Source organism: Miniopterus natalensis, chromosome 14 (assembly GCF_054644295.1).
Source record: "Miniopterus natalensis isolate mMinNat1 chromosome 14, mMinNat1.hap1, whole genome shotgun sequence".
NCBI classification, from domain to species: Eukaryota; Metazoa; Chordata; class Mammalia; order Chiroptera; family Miniopteridae; genus Miniopterus; species Miniopterus natalensis.
In genome coordinates, this window is record NC_142094.1 from 11,997,856 (window position 1) to 12,015,741 (window position 17,886).

The 17,886-nt window shown below is 55.9% G+C and overlaps 1 protein-coding gene across 1 annotated transcript in view; it reads right to left on the reverse strand.

The window, feature by feature from the left end:
• RET (ret proto-oncogene) overlaps nt 1-17,674 on the reverse strand; it is a 36,847-nt gene extending 19,173 nt beyond the window's left edge. The window contains exons 1-8 of the mRNA XM_016206963.2: nt 17,668-17,674; nt 11,884-12,147; nt 9,895-10,182; nt 6,979-7,220; nt 5,628-5,823; nt 3,809-4,008; nt 1,719-1,977; nt 803-928 (exon numbers count right to left, since the gene is read on the reverse strand). Coding sequence (XP_016062449.2) covers nt 803-928; nt 1,719-1,977; nt 3,809-4,008; nt 5,628-5,823; nt 6,979-7,220; nt 9,895-10,182; nt 11,884-12,147; nt 17,668-17,674 — 1,582 coding nt within the window. The remainder of the gene's footprint in view (nt 1-802; nt 929-1,718; nt 1,978-3,808; nt 4,009-5,627; nt 5,824-6,978; nt 7,221-9,894; nt 10,183-11,883; nt 12,148-17,667) is intronic.
• Between the last annotated feature and the right edge of the window lie 212 nt (nt 17,675-17,886).

A 17,886-nucleotide genomic window follows, 5' to 3' on the forward strand; every position in this document is an offset into this window, starting at 1 on the left:
TGAGCAGAGAGAAACTACCCACGCATCCCTGGCTGGCTGGCTCAGTTGGCTGGAGCACTGTCCCGTCCACCCAAAGGTTGCAGGTTCAATTTCCGGTCAGGGCACACACCTAGGCTGCGGTTCGATCCCCAGTTGAGGTGTGTATGGAAGGCAACTGACTGATGTTTTTTTCTCTCTCTCCTTTCCTCTCTATAAAAGCAATAAAAAACATGTCCTCGAGTGAGGATTTAAAAAACCCCACACATGCAACCCTACAAGCAGGGACATTGCTGAGAAGTGCTTGGGGTCCTGAAATGTACTAGCCAGCTGAGTGGTGAGGGAAGGAGGGTCTGGGTCATCCCAGGACTGTGGCAGCCTCACATCCAGGAGACCAGAAGAGGCCAGGCCCCTCGCAAGGCTGTACCATGAGAGGGGCCCTCATAGTGGCGGATGCTGCTTGGAGTCTGCACATCTACGCCAGCTTGGGCCCTCCTTGCTTGGGGACACACTCCCTAGCCTGAGACCTCCTACAGAGCCTCTCTGTCCCCTGCACATCCCAGCTTTGGCCCAGACCTTCCCAAACCCAAAGAGAGTCCAGCCCCAAGCATCTCTGTTCCTTTGGCAATGACCAGCCTGAATGTCCTCGTGCCACTCACACCCTGAACTCATGCCCACTTCCTGGCATCGGGAGCCACAGACGGGGACAGAGCTCTGGGGAATAGATGAGGAATGAGAAGGGTCCTCACAGACCCCGTTTTCACTCAGCCATCACCACCCCTCCCAATTGCTTGGCCGCAGGCCCCTGGCTCTGTGGGGGGCCTACCTTTGCCATCTCCCTGTCTCCACTCGCACCTGCCCGTCGGAGAGCCCAGGCCACCGCACTCCTCACACTCAGGCCGCCTCTTGCTGACTGCGCAGGACAGGGGGCAGCCTGGCTCCTCAGCCATGTCTGGGGGTGGAAGGAAGCAGGTCACAGGGCCAGCCTAGGCCCAGTGTCCAGCCAGCACCCACGGACAGGGCAGCACTGGCTGAGGTGCCCCCATGGCTCAAGCTCAGAGGGGAAGGAGTAACTCGGCACCAGGTGCAAGGGAGTGATGGGGCTGCTGGGAAAGGGGAGGGTGGCACCACAGTCACAAAGGGGGGACAGCTACTGGGCTGGGATAGTATGGGGTGAGGATGTGAGGTGGCCAGACATGGCCAAGGACACAAGGGATGCCCAGTTAAACCTGAGCTTCAGGTAAACAGTGAATACTTGTTTTGTGTAAATACGTCCCTAATATTTCATAGACATATCTAAAAATTTGTCTTTTGAGATACTCCGCAGAAGTTGCATGGGACATACATAAAAAAATTGCTTGTTTTTTAAAGTTGAACCTAAAGTTGAATCTAAATTTTAAGTTGAACCAGGATGCTGTTTTATCTGGCAACTACATAGCAAGTGCATGTGTGAGATGCATTGCCGGTGGTGATGGGGCGCAGCCCTGTTTACTATGTGGTCTCTCTGGGTGGAACTGTTCCACACTGCCCCGCGTCCCCCCACCCCCACCCCCAGTCATCCTCCCAGCTCCGCTACGCAGCGTGCATTGTGACTCATTTTATGAGGAAGGAAGCTCAGGCTTAGGGAAGCCACCCATCCGTGAGAGGGAGCAGGATCAGGTCCCTTCTCTGTGTGTGGGGAAATGCCCATGTCAATATCATGTCCCATCCATCCCCACCCTCCACGGGGCCCTAGAACTCACATGTCCCCTCCATGGTGACGAGCAGTGGAGCCTGGGCCTGCCTTTGGGTTGGCTGGTCGGCAGCCACCACTGTGTACTGGAGCTGGGTACACTCGGGCCGCCGCAGGGCCTCTGTGTCATTCACGAACAGGGTCCCTGTGGTGTCCTCTGCCGAGGTGACCACTCCCAGAGCACTGCAATTGGCGCTGGAGAGCTGCAGCTCATACTGCACATGGATGCCGGTGAACTCCTGTCCATTTTCCACAGAGACTTTCCCAACCTGGGCGTGGCAAAGGGAATGCCTCAGATGGGAGGCTGGACAGGCTTGCAATGGTGGCTGGAGGGGCTCCCTGGCAGTCTGAGTCTTGGAACAGTCCTCTGCTCACCTGGGAATGGCAGCACCCCCTGAACTCCCCAACCTCCATGCCCCCATACACCTGCCTGGCCCTGCCCTACCTAGGCCATCACACCACCATCCACCCCCGCTGCTCAGAGCAGGTCATTGATGTCTGGTTTGGAGGCTGGCCCTCCAGGGAAGGACGCACACACTTGTGGGGAGCCGGCGGGACTCCCCCTGGGGAGGGCCCACCGGGCGAGGTGCTGCCCCAGGGTGAACACCCGGGGTGGCCCGTATGCCCTAGTGTCACCAAGAGAGGAATCTCTGGGGCATTGACCCGAGTGGTGGGCAGCGGTGCTAGCACTCGCCCTGCTCCCCCCGCTCCCCCTCCTTAAGGTCTTGGCTAAGCTTAAGATTAACTGTGCATACATGAGGAAATACCTTTGTATAGGAGGCTTAGCAGAGGTCAAAAGGGCAGAAGGTCCTAGTTAACTAGACAAAGAGTTAGGTGGGGAACATACCTGGGACAAGGTTACTGATTATACCGCTGCCTTACTGAATGCGCTATAATTACAAGCTGAAAAATAAACTCGGGGCTCAGTCACGTACTGCAGCCCTCCCGATCCCATCCTGTCTCTTGTCTTTCTTTTCCAATCCTCACCCCCTCAATCAGGTTACTGTTCGACTGCCGGCAGGCTCCGGCACACACTGGCTCTTTCCTCACTGGCTCCCTCATTCAGGCACAAGGCTGACACTGGTTCCCTCTGGTGCACCACCCTCGTTGCTCTGGCCAGGCCAGTTTTGCCCTGGGGACCACCAGTTCCTGTCCTCACTGCATGGGGCTGGGATGGCCCACCCCTGCCAGGTGACCCGCCTGGTCAGAGCACTGCACCCGGCCACGTGATCATGCAGAGTGGTTGCCTGTCTCCTACAGGACCAGGGGCCTTCCTGGGACTTGGCTGAAACCCCTGGGAAAGAGGGGCTGCTTGGTTACCTCTACCCTCCTCAATGCCCCTCTCTATGAAAGACCCAGGGTGGTGGAAAGTCAGGGAGCTTGGATGTGTCCAAGGAAGGGGGAAGACACCCTCTCCTTCTTGTGCTGGACCCAGGTGGCTGCCAGAAGTGAAGGGAACTAACCACAGGAACTACCACCATGACAAGGTGGCCCTAAGCCTGAAATCCACAGCTGCTCCGTTTACAATTTCAAGCAAACGTTAAAAAGTGCTCATGAGAAACATTCTAGAGACAACTGCACCAAGATGCTAAACATGGATTCATCTTCTTTGATGAATACTGACTACTCTCATTTTTCCACTTGTAATCGTTCTGTTCCCGTGGGAAATGCAAATATACTTGCAGAAGTGAAGCCCCAGGGCTCCCACCTTCGCCTGCTCCAGCAGAGGGCGCCACTGTTAATAAATTCGGCCGATGAAGACCGGTTTTTAAACATGTGGAGCCAGGTGACATCAACATTTCTGCAAACCACTTTGTCACTTAACAATCTACCAGGAGCGTCTCTCCAAGTCAGCATACATATATTTACCTGGCATTGCTCTTACGCTAGTAAAAAGCATGTCTTATAGATACTGAGAAGGGAGAGGCCTTGTGCCTGTGGCTCCCCCTGTGTACTTATTAGCCCAGGGAGGGGGTGTTGCCCACCCCCAGCACGGTTTGCAATCTGCCAGTTGGAGTGCCCATCCTGGGGAATAGCCCACTCCAGGGGTTCCCCACCCCTCCATATCCCTCCCAGGCTGGCAGTGGGCTGAAGGCTCACCTGGGCAAAGCGGCGGGCCCGCCTGCTCACAGTGAAGGAGTAGGCGCTGGGCAAGCGCAAGGTGACTGGCAGCACAGACACATTGAAGTGGAGGAGGAGGGTGCCCTCCCCCGGGCCCTGGAAGTCCGAGTCGTTGACCAGCACAGCCAGCTGCAGGGTGCGATTCTCCAAGATGGGGAGGCTGCGGTTGAGAACCAGCCCTGCGGGCGGGGGCATGGTGATGTGAGGACTGCCCCATGCCACTGCACGCCTCCTCTCAGACGCACACACTGCCCACACATGCACATTCCTTCACACACACGGTGCACAGGTAACAGACCTGGCAGCTGGCAATGTCAGAACCACTATTTAAATGTTAGCTGTTGTACTGAGCTGGAAATCCAGAGAGCCCTTCTCAGCTGGGAGGTAACATGTATGCAGTGTGTGTGTGTGTATGGGGTATGTGTGTGTCTCTTGTGTGGAGTACATATGTGTATGTGGGGGTGGGGGTGTGTGAAGTGTGTGTGAAGTGTGTGTGGGGTGTGTGGGAGTGGGGGTGTGGACGTGTGTATGGAACATGTGTGAGGTGTATGTGTGAATGTGTGGGGGAGTATGAGGAGTGTGTGTGTGGGGTGTATGTATCTATGGAGTATGTGTGGCACGGGTTGTGTGTGAAGTGTGTGTTTGTGTGGAATGTGTGTGTGGGGTGTGTATGTGGAGTGTGTGTGTGGGGTGTGTGTGGGGTGCGTGTGAGTGTGTGGGGTCCAGCCCATGTGCTGGTGTGGGGTGTGTGTTGGACTGTGTGTGTGATGTGTGGGCACATGAGGTAAAGACCAGCACCACCGAGGTCCTGGGCAGGCTGCACTGGCCCTTTAGTTCCCCCAGGGAACTCTCCATAGCAGCAGCCTCCAGTGGAGCCTGGACTCCACCGGTCCCCAGGCCTAGGAGCTTGCACACCTCAGTGCACCTGCCATGGGCCAAGCTGTGGTTTCAGCTTCATGGAGACAGAAAATGGAGGTGGGGGCTCTGGTACACAGAGTACAGAGCGAGTGTGCCAGGGAAGGCACGGGTGATGTTTTCCCATGCACGAGGCAGGTGGCCTACAAAGGCTTGGTAGGGGAAGAGGTGAGGTGTGAAAGAAACAATCAGGCCAGGCAGAAAAGGGTAAAGGTATCAGTGATCCTGGGTTCCCCCAAAACAGATTCCAAAACAAGGACCCAAGTACAAGTCGGGTATTTGGAAGGTGACCCCAGAAAACATGGGCAGGAGGGCTGGGAAGGGAGACAGGGAGGCTAGGAAGCTAATGAAAATGCCCCGTGTGTGGGTGAACACTGCCAGCACCTGGTGCCCAGCCCTGCAGGTACATTCCAGGAGCCAGGCAGGACAAGTGTCTCAGGGTCTTCCCACTCAGGGGTACGGAGCTGCTGCTGTGCACCAGCTGCTGTTAGTAGAGAGCTGCTGGTTGGCGGGGGGCAGTAATCCTGGGCACTGGGCACCTGAGGGGCAGCAAAGTAGGGGGCAGGGTCTGAAGAAGGCCTCAGGCAATGACACGTGTTTGCAGTGGGCAGTGAGCCCAGGAGTGGTCAGCATGGGGAGGGGGGAAGGGGTCCTGCCAAGGTCAGCCATGGGGCAGTTCAGGAAGAGGGTGGCTTGTAAAAACCCACCAGGGTGGCTGAGGTGAGCCCAGCAGAGACAAGGGGCTGGGTGGAAGATGGAAGGAGCAGCTGCCTGGGCTCAGAGGGCCAGGCCAGGTGTCAGTGTGCGCAGGGGGCTTCCCTGTCCAGAAACAGGGGCTGCGGTCCCCTGGGGGCCCTGCCAGGCCACACCCAGCCCCTCTTACTGTAGTCATGCACTGTTGCCCGAATGAAGCTGCCGTTGACCTGGACCAGGGTCTCATTGGGTGTGTGCTCCACGCGGAATGTCTGGAGGGCCCAAGCGTCTCCGGGGAGCAGCGTGCTTGTGTACCGCCTCAGGAGCTCCCCGGACGCTGGCACCACATCCGAATCGAAGACGTGCAGTGTGGCCACCACAGTGCCCTGTAGGAAACAGGAGGTGCCAGTCAGATTTCCTGCAGCCTGAGACTGAGGAAGGGCATGTGCCCCAGAGGTGGACCAGGAATGCATAGAGCTGGCTCTAGGACAAACTGACCTGAGTTCAAGTCCCCACAGGGCCACTTGCCAGCCTAAATCAGTCACCCTCCCTGGGCCACTGGGCCTCACGTCACCTGTGCAACAGGCGCGATAGGAATCTACAGGCTTCCTGTAAAGGTGGATGAGAGCAGATGCCCAGGTGCTCTGCTGACAGGCCTCAGCCAGGTTCCCGCAAAGTGGATACTCCACTTTCCAGAGCCAGCCATGCCCCGCAGCAGGGAGGGGTTAGCTCGGAGTCACAGTAATATACGGCAGAGCCGGATCCAAGCCCGGGTGTGCACCAGAATGCTCTCCTCCAAGCAACTGGACACTTGGCTGGAGAGGGCTGTAAGGAAGTTTCTGAGCAGTCACCTCTTCTCACTTTGCTAACAGGATTCCCTACTGTCACCCCAAGACAGCCCTGCCGACTCAGGGGGCATTTCCTCACAAGATGTGCTTTTTCCTCACCGGCACACTCACCAAACCCAGTCCTGGGGTGCCCAGAAAGGCAGGCAAAGACAACATACCACTTGCCCACCCTCCCATTGCACCTGCCAGCCGGCCGGCTGCAGGGCAACCTGAGGCCCAGCAGGTGGCAGTTACGCTCCATATGTGCTACCAGGGAGGGCTGGGGCTAAGATGGGCGGGGCAGCCCCCAGAGCTCCCCCCCCCCCCCCAGTCCTGCCTTTCTCCACTCCTGGGCTATCCTCCAGGAGCCTCGAAGCTCCCCCGCCCCGCAACCCGTGAAGGCCGAGTGCAGGTGGAAGGGAGCATCCTGCAGCCAGCTGCTGTCCTCTCCCCTCCTGCGGGCACAGGTGTGCCCCCAGATGCATGCTCTCAGCCCTGCCTGCCTGCTGGGACACAGGCCGGGTGCCCAGGGCCCGTGGCCACACCAGTCAGGGCCAGCTGGGAGCTGGCGGGTTGCCCTGGATAAAGGCAGAAAGCCCTGACGGACGACTGACAAACGAAAAACAACTTGAAGGCCAGTCATGCCTGGGGCTGGATGGAGACAGACACCGAACAGAGAGACGACAGACAACGGACAAGCACATGGGGACACACCTTCTTCCGCTTGAACTCCACTACGGCACTAGCCGTGTCGACGCCCCCGAGGAAGGTGGGCGCCGAGTCGTCCTCGTCGTACACAGTCACCGGGAAGGGCGCCAGCACCTCCTCCTCACGTGCGCCCAAGCGCACCACGCAGGCAGCCACCAGCTCGTACTTCTCTTGGCGCTCGCGGTCCAGGGCCCACCGTGTGCTCACCTCCAGGCTGTCGGAGGCGCAGCGGAAGGGCAGATTCTCACCTGTGCACCAAGCAGACCGGGGACCCCCGTGTGATCCGGGGCTGGGGACAGGCTGAGCTGCCTTCCTCTGGCACCCAGCAGGAGCAGTGGCAGGGGAGGGGCTCTGTGCCCCACCCAACCTCCCCCACCCCAGCTAAGCAGGGGACACAGTGTTCCAAAAACAGTCTGCAGGGCTGTGTGCCGAAGAGCGTGCTGATGGAGGAGAGGGGACCAGGAGGCCTGCACCAGGTCCTCACCCTCATCACCTAGGGAGGGCCCTGCACCTGTTCCCCCACCTTGCCTCAGCTGTGGGGTGGCACCAGCTCGGCCAGGCTGCGGGCCCAGAGACCCAGCAGAGACCTCGCTGCTAGCATCTGCTGCTTTTTGAAAAAATGTTAGCTTTTTAAAATTACGGGAGTAATACCTGCTCCCATAATCTTAGAGAACGGGAGAAGTCAAGTCACAATGCCACCACTAGAAAACAAACACAGGGGACAACTGGTGAGTGATTTGATGTTAACACACAATATTTCCAACTTCCAGGTTCATATCCCTGCTCTAACTTCTGGCTGTCCAGCTTGAGGCTGGTCACTGTGCCTGTTTGCTCACCAGAAGATGCGTGGGTGAGACTAACGTGCCTGCTTCTCGCCAGGCACTGCTGTGCACTTACCCACTCCTGCACCCTCCACAACCCCGTGAGGGGAGGACCAGTCACGACAACAGGCTGGAACTGCATCTCCCAGGAAAAACCCAGAAACGGGGAAATGCTGAAGGCTGGGAGGTCAACAGGGAGGGTTACGTCAGCTCCTCTTGGTGGGAAATCCAAGTCTCTCCCATCAGAGACACATGTTAACAGGTGGATTACACATGTGGGGATGCTATCAGACAATGTTTCCCTCTACTGTTATGGTTACAAAAAACACGCTCAACAAAATTTAAGTATGTAACTCTGAGCCAGGAGGAGCAGCACGCTAAACCATATGCTTTGGGACAATCTTGCACAAAGACTGTCCCTGCCCCTAGGCGAATGAGGATGGGGCGGTGAGGGACTACTTTTATTTTACTGAGGTTTCTTTAACATTTTTACCATGTGTGCACGGTCAGCCTGGTATGATTCCAGGTGCCACATACTAGCAGTCCAGCCTCTGTGTCCTTTGATTTTTAATCCTTACATGAGGATATTTTTTCCGTTGCTTTTCAGAGAGTGTGGAAGAGAGAAAGATCGATGTGAGAGACACACATCCATCAACTGCCTCCGCATACACCCCAACCAGGGCCAGGGATAGGGCCTCGACCTTGTCCGGAATCAAACCCAGGACCCACGGGCCAAACCGGCTAGGGCCCTCCGTGTCCTTTTTGAGTCCCAGTTCCTTGTCTTTAAATTGTGTTTCATATGCCACTCGGTGGCCTCTCCTCATCTCCACGGGGATCAAACTCCCTCCCCGCCCACCAGCACCACCACGTGGCAGGGCCATCTTAGGGAGTGGGCTGTCCTCGCAGCTGCAGGCAGAAGCCTGGGGTCCTTTGGTCTCCTCTTTCCCTCGACACCCCGCATTCAACTCATCATGAAGTCCTGCCCGGTCTTCCTTCAAACATGCCCAGACCATGCCCGCCTCTCACTGCCCTGTGGCCTCCACCCTCCTCCCAGTGTTTTTTTTTTTTTAATCCTCAGCTGAGGATATTTTTTCCACTGCTTTACAGAGAGAGCGGAAGGGAGAGAGAGAGAAACATCTCAGGGATATCTCCTGTAGCCTCCTAATTGTCTCCATGCTTCTGCCCTAAACCACCCCACCCCCAATCACTCCTAACAGCTGCCAGATGAATCCTTTAAAGGTAAGTTAGGTCCTCCCCTGACCGGTGTGGCTCAGTGGTCAGAGCACCGACCCAGGCACCGAAGGGCTGCGAGTTCTATACCCAGCCAAGGGCCAGGGAAGGAACCTGGGTTGCCAGTTCATTCCCTGGCCTGGGTGGGGGTGCATGTGGGAGGCAAACAATCGATGTGTCTCTCTCAGAACGATGTTCATGTTCCTCTCTCTCTCCTCTCCCCATCCCTCCCTCCCTTCCACTCTCTCTAAAAATCAACGGAAAAAATATCCTCAGTGAAGATTCACAAAAGAAAAAAAAAAAAAGATAAGTTAGCTCCTGTCAGTGCCCCCCTCAAAAGCCTTCCATGACTCCCCAAGTCCCTCAGTGGGAAGCCCTGTCCATCCCCAGGAACTTCTCTGACCTCATGTAATTCCATCCTCCCCTGTCACTCATGGCACTCCAGGTATGTGGAATCCCCCCTTGGCACTCTCAGAGGGGCTAGCCCTGATTGCCTTGCGCCCTCCGCTTCGGCTCCAGAGCCTCCTTCCCTGCCACCCTACTGAAGAGGCACCTGGCATCTCCACCACTCCACGTTCTCCAGGCTTTACTCCCCACCCGGCCCCTCTCAGAGGCTACCCGATTTCCTCAGCACATGTGTGTTCTCTGTCTTCCACAGGCATGGAAGCTCCAGGCGGGCAGGGTTAACGCTGTTTTTGTCACATCCTGAGCCCTTAGAACAGTGCCTGGCCCGCCGCAGGAGCCAGCACACGTCTGGACACGAAATGAATGGAGGGGGTGGTGGTGGGACGTAGCTGCATGGCTCGTGTCGCGGTGGGCACTGAGCCTGGCACAGCAGGCCCCGGACCCGCCCTGTGAGGCCTGCACTCACCTCCCAGGAGCCTGTAGGCCGCGCTGACGTTGGGGCAGAGGAACTGCACCGGCAGCTGGCGAAGCTGGTGGAAGGTGCCCGGAGGCCGGTTCTCCCGAATTCGGAAGGAGAGGCCGGAGTCGGGGAAGCAGAGCTCCCGGGGCTTGAGGGAGCCGCACGCGGGGAAGGAGGCGTTGATGACGGAGAAGTACACGCGGGCGCAGCCCGGCCACTGGCATTCGCCCTCCCGCAGGGCCGTGGGCAGCAGGAAGACCTGGAGGTAGACGGTGAGCAGGGGGAAGCCGCCGTCTGCAGAGAGAAGTCAGCCCAGGGCGTCAGCCTCACCAGCGGGGGTGGGGACAGACGGGGGAGGGGCGGGAGCCCCAGGGGGGTGAAGCCCAGTCTTCAGCGTGGGTGGTCCGTGGGGCTCTGCTGAGCTCTCTGACCTGGCCGTCACCTCCTGCTCTCCGCCTTTGCCCTGGACCTGGGGTCTGTCTGCCTCAGGGCCCTGTGGTTCTGCTCCCTCTGCCTAGAGATTCATCACAGGCCCACCCCTCCTGTCATTCAGGTCTCAGCTCAAATACTGCTCCTCGGGGAGATGCCCTGAGTGCTGGGGCTAAAGCTCCCCTCTCCCCCCACCAGCCTCTCTGTCATTGGCCCCTAAGAGGGGTGCCCTGAGCCCTGGTCTAACCCCAGGTGGAGAGCTGCCCCAGGGTCTCCATGCCCCCCCGGCAGCCTCATCATAGAGCAGCTCTGCAGAGATACATGCTGTGGGCAGAGTACTTAGCACCCAGGGGTGGGACTGCCTGCAAATTCCATCATGGAGGCAGCACAGTGGCTCCCCTTCCAATGAGGTCTGGACCCCAGCTGGGGCGGGGGACTCTTTCTGAACCCTCCCCTGCTCTGGGCCCTAGGGTGGTGGCCTTTCCTCACACGTGCTCTTCCCATGTTCATTCGTTCTCTTTGCCTCTTACTAGCCTGTTTTTCGTTGCTCCAATCCTGTTACAGTTACTAATTCTCTATACAAATCTTCCCTGTTCAAATTACTGTGTGCTTTCTCTCCTGCCTGGCCCCGCAGGGGCACGAGGCTGCTCTCCTGAAGACGCCCCCTATGGAATGGAACCCTTAGCAAATCCCACCCTGGCCTCCACCCCAAGGGCCCCGGCTCTTCAAGTTCCCACAGGGGGCTTGGGATGAAGACAGTGGCAACTAAGTGTGTGCATAAACAAGGTCCATCTCAGATGCCACCTCCTCCAGCAACCGTCTGGGGTGCCCTCTTTACTTGGGGACCCTGATTTTACTGCAAGTGGGTGCAGTCATTCTGCCCTGCTGGGCCAGTGCCACCCTTCTGCACTCACAGGCTGCCTGCCTCTTACCCGCACACAGCAGTTCAGGGCTGGCGGGAGGGTCCAGTGGGGGCCTACTGGGTATGCAATCACCATTTGTGCCACAAGGCAAAACTCTGCTTCACACTCTTTCCTCCCTGTCCCAGGGTCACAACTGGCCTTCACTTGGGCTCTGACCCCTGCTCAGAGGACTGGCCAGGCCTTCCTTCTGCCCCACTTTCCTCCCAAGCACCAGACCGAAGTCCCCACCAGGTGCAAGAGCAGCTTGCTGCTGATGGTAAGACAGACTCTCTGTGAAGACTGCTGCTTCTCCAGCAAATTCCAGGCCATTTGCTAAGTAGAAACCTTGGGGTTTCTCCAGCCCCTTAGGCCCTCTCTCATGGCCCTAAATCCTTGTTAACCAATTGGTAAAGGCATCTGGGTCCAGGACCGAGAGAGCATCCCACCCCTCACACAGGCCCTTCAGGGTACTAGAAGCACCAGAAGGTCCCAGGGCCATCAGCAGCCCCGAGCTTGTCCTGGCCCCCTCTCCAGGCTGAACACCAGGTCCATCGGTCTCCTTTACTCTTACACAGCGGGAGTCCACCCTCTGAGCCTCAGTGTGGGTGAGCCGTGGGCTGTGGAAGGAGAAGATGGGGCGGGGGCAGGGCTTCGGCTCCCTTACTGCGGATGCTGAGCTTCTCCCAGGAGCTGTGGTCCAGACTCCAGTTGAGGTAGAGAAGGCCCGTGTCCTCCTGGATGCGAATCCAGCTGTTCTCGTGCAGGCGCTTGCGGTAGGCGCTGTAGAGGTGCTGGCCAAGGCGGAAGCTGGGCACCTCCTCGGGGGTGTCCCGCAGGGCGTGGACGTAGAGCAGGGGCGTTCCGGCCGGCTGGCCCACGTACAGCTTCTCCCAGTAGGCGTCCCTGGAGAAGTAGAGTCCCAGCGGGGCTGCGGGGAGCAGGGAATCGAGTGAGGGAGGAAGAGGGGTGATAGTGGAGCCAGGGGCAGGCCCCCCGGGCACACTGGCATTATTCCTCGGTGGCTTTATCTCACACTTTGATATAAAAGATTCTCGCGGACCATAAAAAACTCACTAATTTAAAACTCTGAACTTAGTAGGACTTTCTCATGTGCAGTTCTTTGGACATCGACACACAGTTATCTGCAGAGCTATACAGTAGGTGAGAATGTCCTTCTTCCAAACAGAGAGCGGGGGAAAAGGAGCTGTATACAGCAGTTGCACAATCATTACCCAAGCCTCACGAGCACGCGAACAGCACAGAGCAAGGGGTTCACGCCAGCTTCTGAACAAATCACCTGGAGCCAGAGTTTTCAAGTGCAGGTGACGCTACCAGACAAGCGGGGCACGCAAGAGTCGCCAAAAACGAATCAAGTGCTTTTTATAAGAAAGTAACAAATTTTTATCTGAAGTTAAACACACTCCTACCATACGACCCAGAAATTCCACACTCCTTTTGTACAAGAGGAATGAAAACACGTGGCCATCAGAGTGGTAGGGTTATTCACAGCCACACCTGGAAGCAACCCCGATGCCTTCGGGGCGAAGGGACAAGCCGACAGAGCTCATCACAGCGCAGCGGCCTATCAGGCAGCGAAAAGGGGCAAGCTAGCGCACACACGGCGACTCGGATGGGTCTCAGGCATCAGGCCGAGGCGAAGGAGTCAGGCACACAGAACACATGTGGCACGATCCCAGACTGATTTTAGGCGATGGAAATCAGACCGGCTGCCTGTTGAGGGTGGAGAGGCAACAGACTGGGAAGGGCAGGAGAGAAGGTTCCACATCCTGACAGGGGTGTGGGTCACTCGGGCACATCCATTTGTCAACAATGTACAGCCAAGATTTGTGCATTTCAACCTATGTACATTTCCCCTAAAAACCTGCTCGTTGAGGGGGGCTGTGGGTAGAGTTGGGAATGCCACGAGGAAGGCAGATGCTGACCATGGGCGGCAGAAGGGCACTCACCAACTGCTAGTGCTCTGAGATGTTGCCAGTGGGTGCCAGCTCTCAGGGCTCCAAGGAACCCTGCTGGGGGAGGGGAGGGGAGGGCAAGTGTGTCTACAAGACGGCACACAGACCTGGGCAGCCTGGGTTTTCCAGAGGCCCAGGACACTACTAGTTCTCCTTAGTGAGCCTGACACCCCCACGGAGGTGGGGTCTTCTGGCTCCAGAGGCCAGCAAGGGAGCACTGTGGTGACCTATCAGCCAAGCTTATGTGATGAGAGGCCACACAGCTTCTGTCAGCTAATTCTGCTGGGACACACACCCCTGGCCCTGGGTGACAACCTGCTGCCTTTGGAGCCACCCTGCGAGGGGTCTTATCATGGGGAAGATAGTCTGCCCAGAGGCCCCACCTGCCAGGTAGGCAGGAGCAGGTCCAGTGTGGGGCTCCTCCTCTGGGGGTCTCCTCAAGCACACGCGCTTTTAGTGGTTCAGGGGCTGGGAGATGGGACGAGCTGAGCTCCTGGGAGCCCCTACCTCCAAGCTGATCCAGTCCCCCCAACACAGACTACGTTTGCAGGGGAGAATGGGCTCTGTCTGCTCTCGGCTCACAGAGCCCAGCCCGGCAAAATCCACGTGGGGCCCAGGCTGTTGCTGCCAAAAGGGATTTGTGGGCCAGGCAATGATTGTGAGCAGAAACAGACTTAAATGCACTTAAAATGCCTTCCAGGTGGTGCCTGCAGCAGGGTGTGCTGCCTTAATGCTCCTCCTTGTCACAAACACTTTTAGATGGAAAAACATATGCTCCAAAGGGGGAGGGAGAAGATGTGGATAAGAGTCAGCCTCAAGGGGGTGGAGGCTGGGCAGTCCCAAAGGGCCCATGCTTGGTTTAATTAATGCTCGGTTGTCACTGTCTTAAAATTCTTCATCATTCCAGAACAGCGAGCACACATCTTCATTCTATACTGGGCCCCACAAATGATGTACCCAATCTCGGTGGGTGAATGAAGGCCTGGGATAGGCCAGTGGTGTCCATTTCCACGGCCTATAGAGTGTTGGCCTCCTCTGGGCCTCAGTTTCTCCAACTGACATGCTTGAGAGCAGAGCAGCCAGTGTAGGTCCACACAGGCCTCAGCTTTGCACAGTTACATATTATATAAATTTCTCCCTTCAGATGCAAAACTACTGTGTGCAGATCCCTTTACTATCCCATTTCACAGTTAAGAACACTGAGATGAGGTGAGGAGTGTCACCAAGTCGAACAGCTGGAGGTTCTACATCTTGGGCTTCAGCACAGTGGCTAACAAAGCGGTGGCAGGAGTCGGGATAAAGGCAGGTGCTGGGACTCCTGGGAGGCCCAGGGCCAGTCTGGCTGACCACACCCTGCTGCTGACACCTTTCTACTGGGGACGGCTGCTCAGAACCTGCCTCTGGTACTTTGGGAAGGTCAACAGCAGGATTTGCAATGGTTTTCCCTCCCATACCCTCCACCTCTGAAGGCCATGTGGTGACAGAATGCTCCCATACCCACTCTAACATTTGTGCCCAAAAGGCTTGGCTAGCATCACCCTCCAGCAGCACCTTGTGGTTGTGGTTCCTCGGGCTCCCCTGGGCCCTGGCATCATGTTGAGGGATGAGCAGCTGGTTTTGCTCACATAGGACAGGCAGGTCCTGTATACCTGCCAGAGAGACCCTGGGAAACTTCAAGGCTTGTGTGTGCCTGCACACGTGTATTATATGGTTTGTGCACACAACTGTGCAGGATGTGGAAACAGAGACAGAGGCCCACTGGCCCAAGACCCCATCTGCTCCCCTCCTGCCCCAGCCCAGCAGGGAAATGACTCAGAACTAATGTTCAATGGGGTGAAGGGCCGTCCTATCCCCAGCAGGGCCTCCTTCAGCATCTCCATTATAAGCAACCCCCCACAGAGTCTGCCAAGGGGCACTGAAGGCTTCAGTCACCCAGCCAGGGTTTTGCTTCTGCCGTTTTTGCTACAGGATTCTAGGGCAGGGGGAATAGGGAAACTGAGATAGCAAAGTCAAAACAAGGCCACGCAGTGTGGACAATTTGCAGCCAGCTTGTAAATAACAAGCCATTACCTTCCCCAGCCAAGGACGCTGGAGAGCAAATGGTTAAAAGCCTCCCTAAGGAGAGAGGCAGAAAAGGAGGGGCAAAGGGAAATAAGAAAAGGGCAGTTTTACTCTCTAAGCAGAGAAGCCAGCAGTCTGGGGCTTGGCAAGATACAACTGCCAGGTGCTTCTCATCAGTTCTGGAAAGGTCACAGCAAAGTAAAAAGGGACCTTGAGAATTAATCTGTACCAAGACATTCAGCAGAGGAATTTTGAGACCTATAGACAGGAGGGCATATAAATGCCTCGGACCCCCACCCAACTCACTCGTCAGATCAGCCGAGAGCCCATCTGCGCTTCATAAGCCAGATGTATAGATGTGCTTGCCTTCCTTCTTTAATAAAGGTGCATGCTTTAATTGCTTTAATAAAATTGGCTTCATCACAATGCAATCAAGGTCTCTCATATAAATTCATATATATGAGAAAACAAAGGTTGAGGCTGGGGACAGCCCTCTCCTACTGACTCGGGGGTCCGATGACACCTCTCTGGTGTCTGTGAGGAGTGCCTCTAACATTTTCCCTTTCTGTAGCCTGTCAAGGCAGGTTCCAATGCTCCATGCTTGGTTGGGATGTAAATTTGATACAGATGGAACAAGGCCCAAGTCCTCTCCTCCCTCTTGTTTATTCAAACCTTCACAATGGCACACACGTGCACGCACACACATCCTCTCATTGTTGCACACCTCCCAACCCCGTTCTCTTGCTCACTTAGTGCAGACACACTGAGCCCTGCCAGGCCCTGACTATGGGCGCACCTTTGTCGGCTCTCCATGGTCCTGACTGGCATTAGCCATTAGGGGCCACACAGCTCACCTGAGGTTCCTCCGACCTCCTTGCCACCTTCTGTGGTGGATGAACTGCCGTCTGACCATACAGGCACCCCCTGGCCAGATGCCCCTGGTCTCTCATCCCACCTCTGGGCCTGCCCTCCAGGCTGTTCTGAGCATTGGTGAGTCACACTACCATGGTCACCCTGCCATGGAAACCCACAAAGCCCCAAACAACTAAAAATGGCAACATGAAAGCCAAGTTTGGGGCCCTTAAGAAAAAGAAATTGTGAAATGGTATGATCCAAAAAGCGTGTGTGGTCAGCAGCAGCACCTGCATGTGCAGGGCAGGCCCTTCCTGTAGGTCCGTTCACCAGGCAGCCCACTCCACTGCCAAGCACCAGAAGGTGCCGGTGACAGTTTTATTAAGGCCCAGCAGTCTCTTTAAGGGACGATTTCATAATGCCATCATCTTTGTTAGATAGGTCTAGACGGTTCTTACTCAATGCTATTCTTGCTAAATGTTAAAATGTAGCACAGTATTTTGCAGATAACAGCTGTAAACAGGATAAGCTTGACAGGAACCCAACTAGGTAAGTATAACCAACTTCAAAGACGAAACCAACATGAAATTAACCAAATGGGTGTACATAAGCAATGGCTAGGCCTGCTTCAGGGAGGCAGAGACATGAACCCCTGCCTCCTTTTCTTGCTGAAAGTAAACAGAACTACCTAACAATCACCTCTCAACACCCCAAGCCGTGGACCCCTTGAGTTCATTAACATCTTCACTGGGAATGCAAACAGACATCGTGGGCTCCTCCCCAGGGTGGCCCCTCCCCCTGCAGGCCAGCTGCCCTTGCTGGGGGGGTTGTCCCTCCAGCCTCAACCCAGGGCCCAGACACCAGTTGGCACCATCAGCCTCCCAGGATTTGGCCTGTCCACCCAAGGCCCTTGCTCCCATATCCCATTCACATGTTTCTCTTTATTCTAGTTGAACATTTGATACATAGAAGGAATACATTTTGTATAATATTTACCCTGAAAGTAGACACTACAGCAAACACCATGAACGGATGGCCAGCCTAACTGGACACTAAGCAAAACTGCTGCCCCCATATTCCCACCGTCCACTCCATGCCACTCACAGCAAACAAAGACTTGCGTCTTGCCTATCTCTTGCCTTTTACCTATTCTAGACTTACGGGGTGATCACTGGTAAGTTGGACAAGTGTCCCAGGTGAGCCCATAGTCAGGGCCTGGCAAGGCTCAGTGCATCTGTACTAAGCAAGAGCATGGGGTGGGAGGGTCTCTACCTGAAACTCAAATAATATTGTACATCAACTGCAGCTGGAAAATTTTTTAAATTTTTTAAATATTTTTACCTCATTCTTGAAAGTCACTTTAGATGGGCAGAGAATTCTGAAGGACAGTTATTTTCTCAGTCCTGTAAAGGCACCATTCCCACGTCTTTTTGTTTCTGCTGCTGCCGAGAACTCCAAGCTCATTCTGATTGTCACTCCCTGGTGTCTCTCTTCTGTCCAGGTGCTTTAGGACCTTGTGTCTGGAGTTCTCCAGTTCCACCAGGAGTAGCCAGCTTGCTCACCTCCCATGCTGGTCTCCCTCCTCTAAGTGACGGAAGCACCTGTGCTCTCTCCAAATTCTCTAGCACACAGCAGCCAGTCCCCACTTCTAACTACTGCGTTTGCTGACTCTGCAGTGTTCAGTTCACCAGCCTGGACACCTCCATCCCAAGTGCCGGATGCATATCTCCATCAACTTGTTCCTGTGCCAAGTCCTAGTCTGGCTTAGTGGACGACCCTCC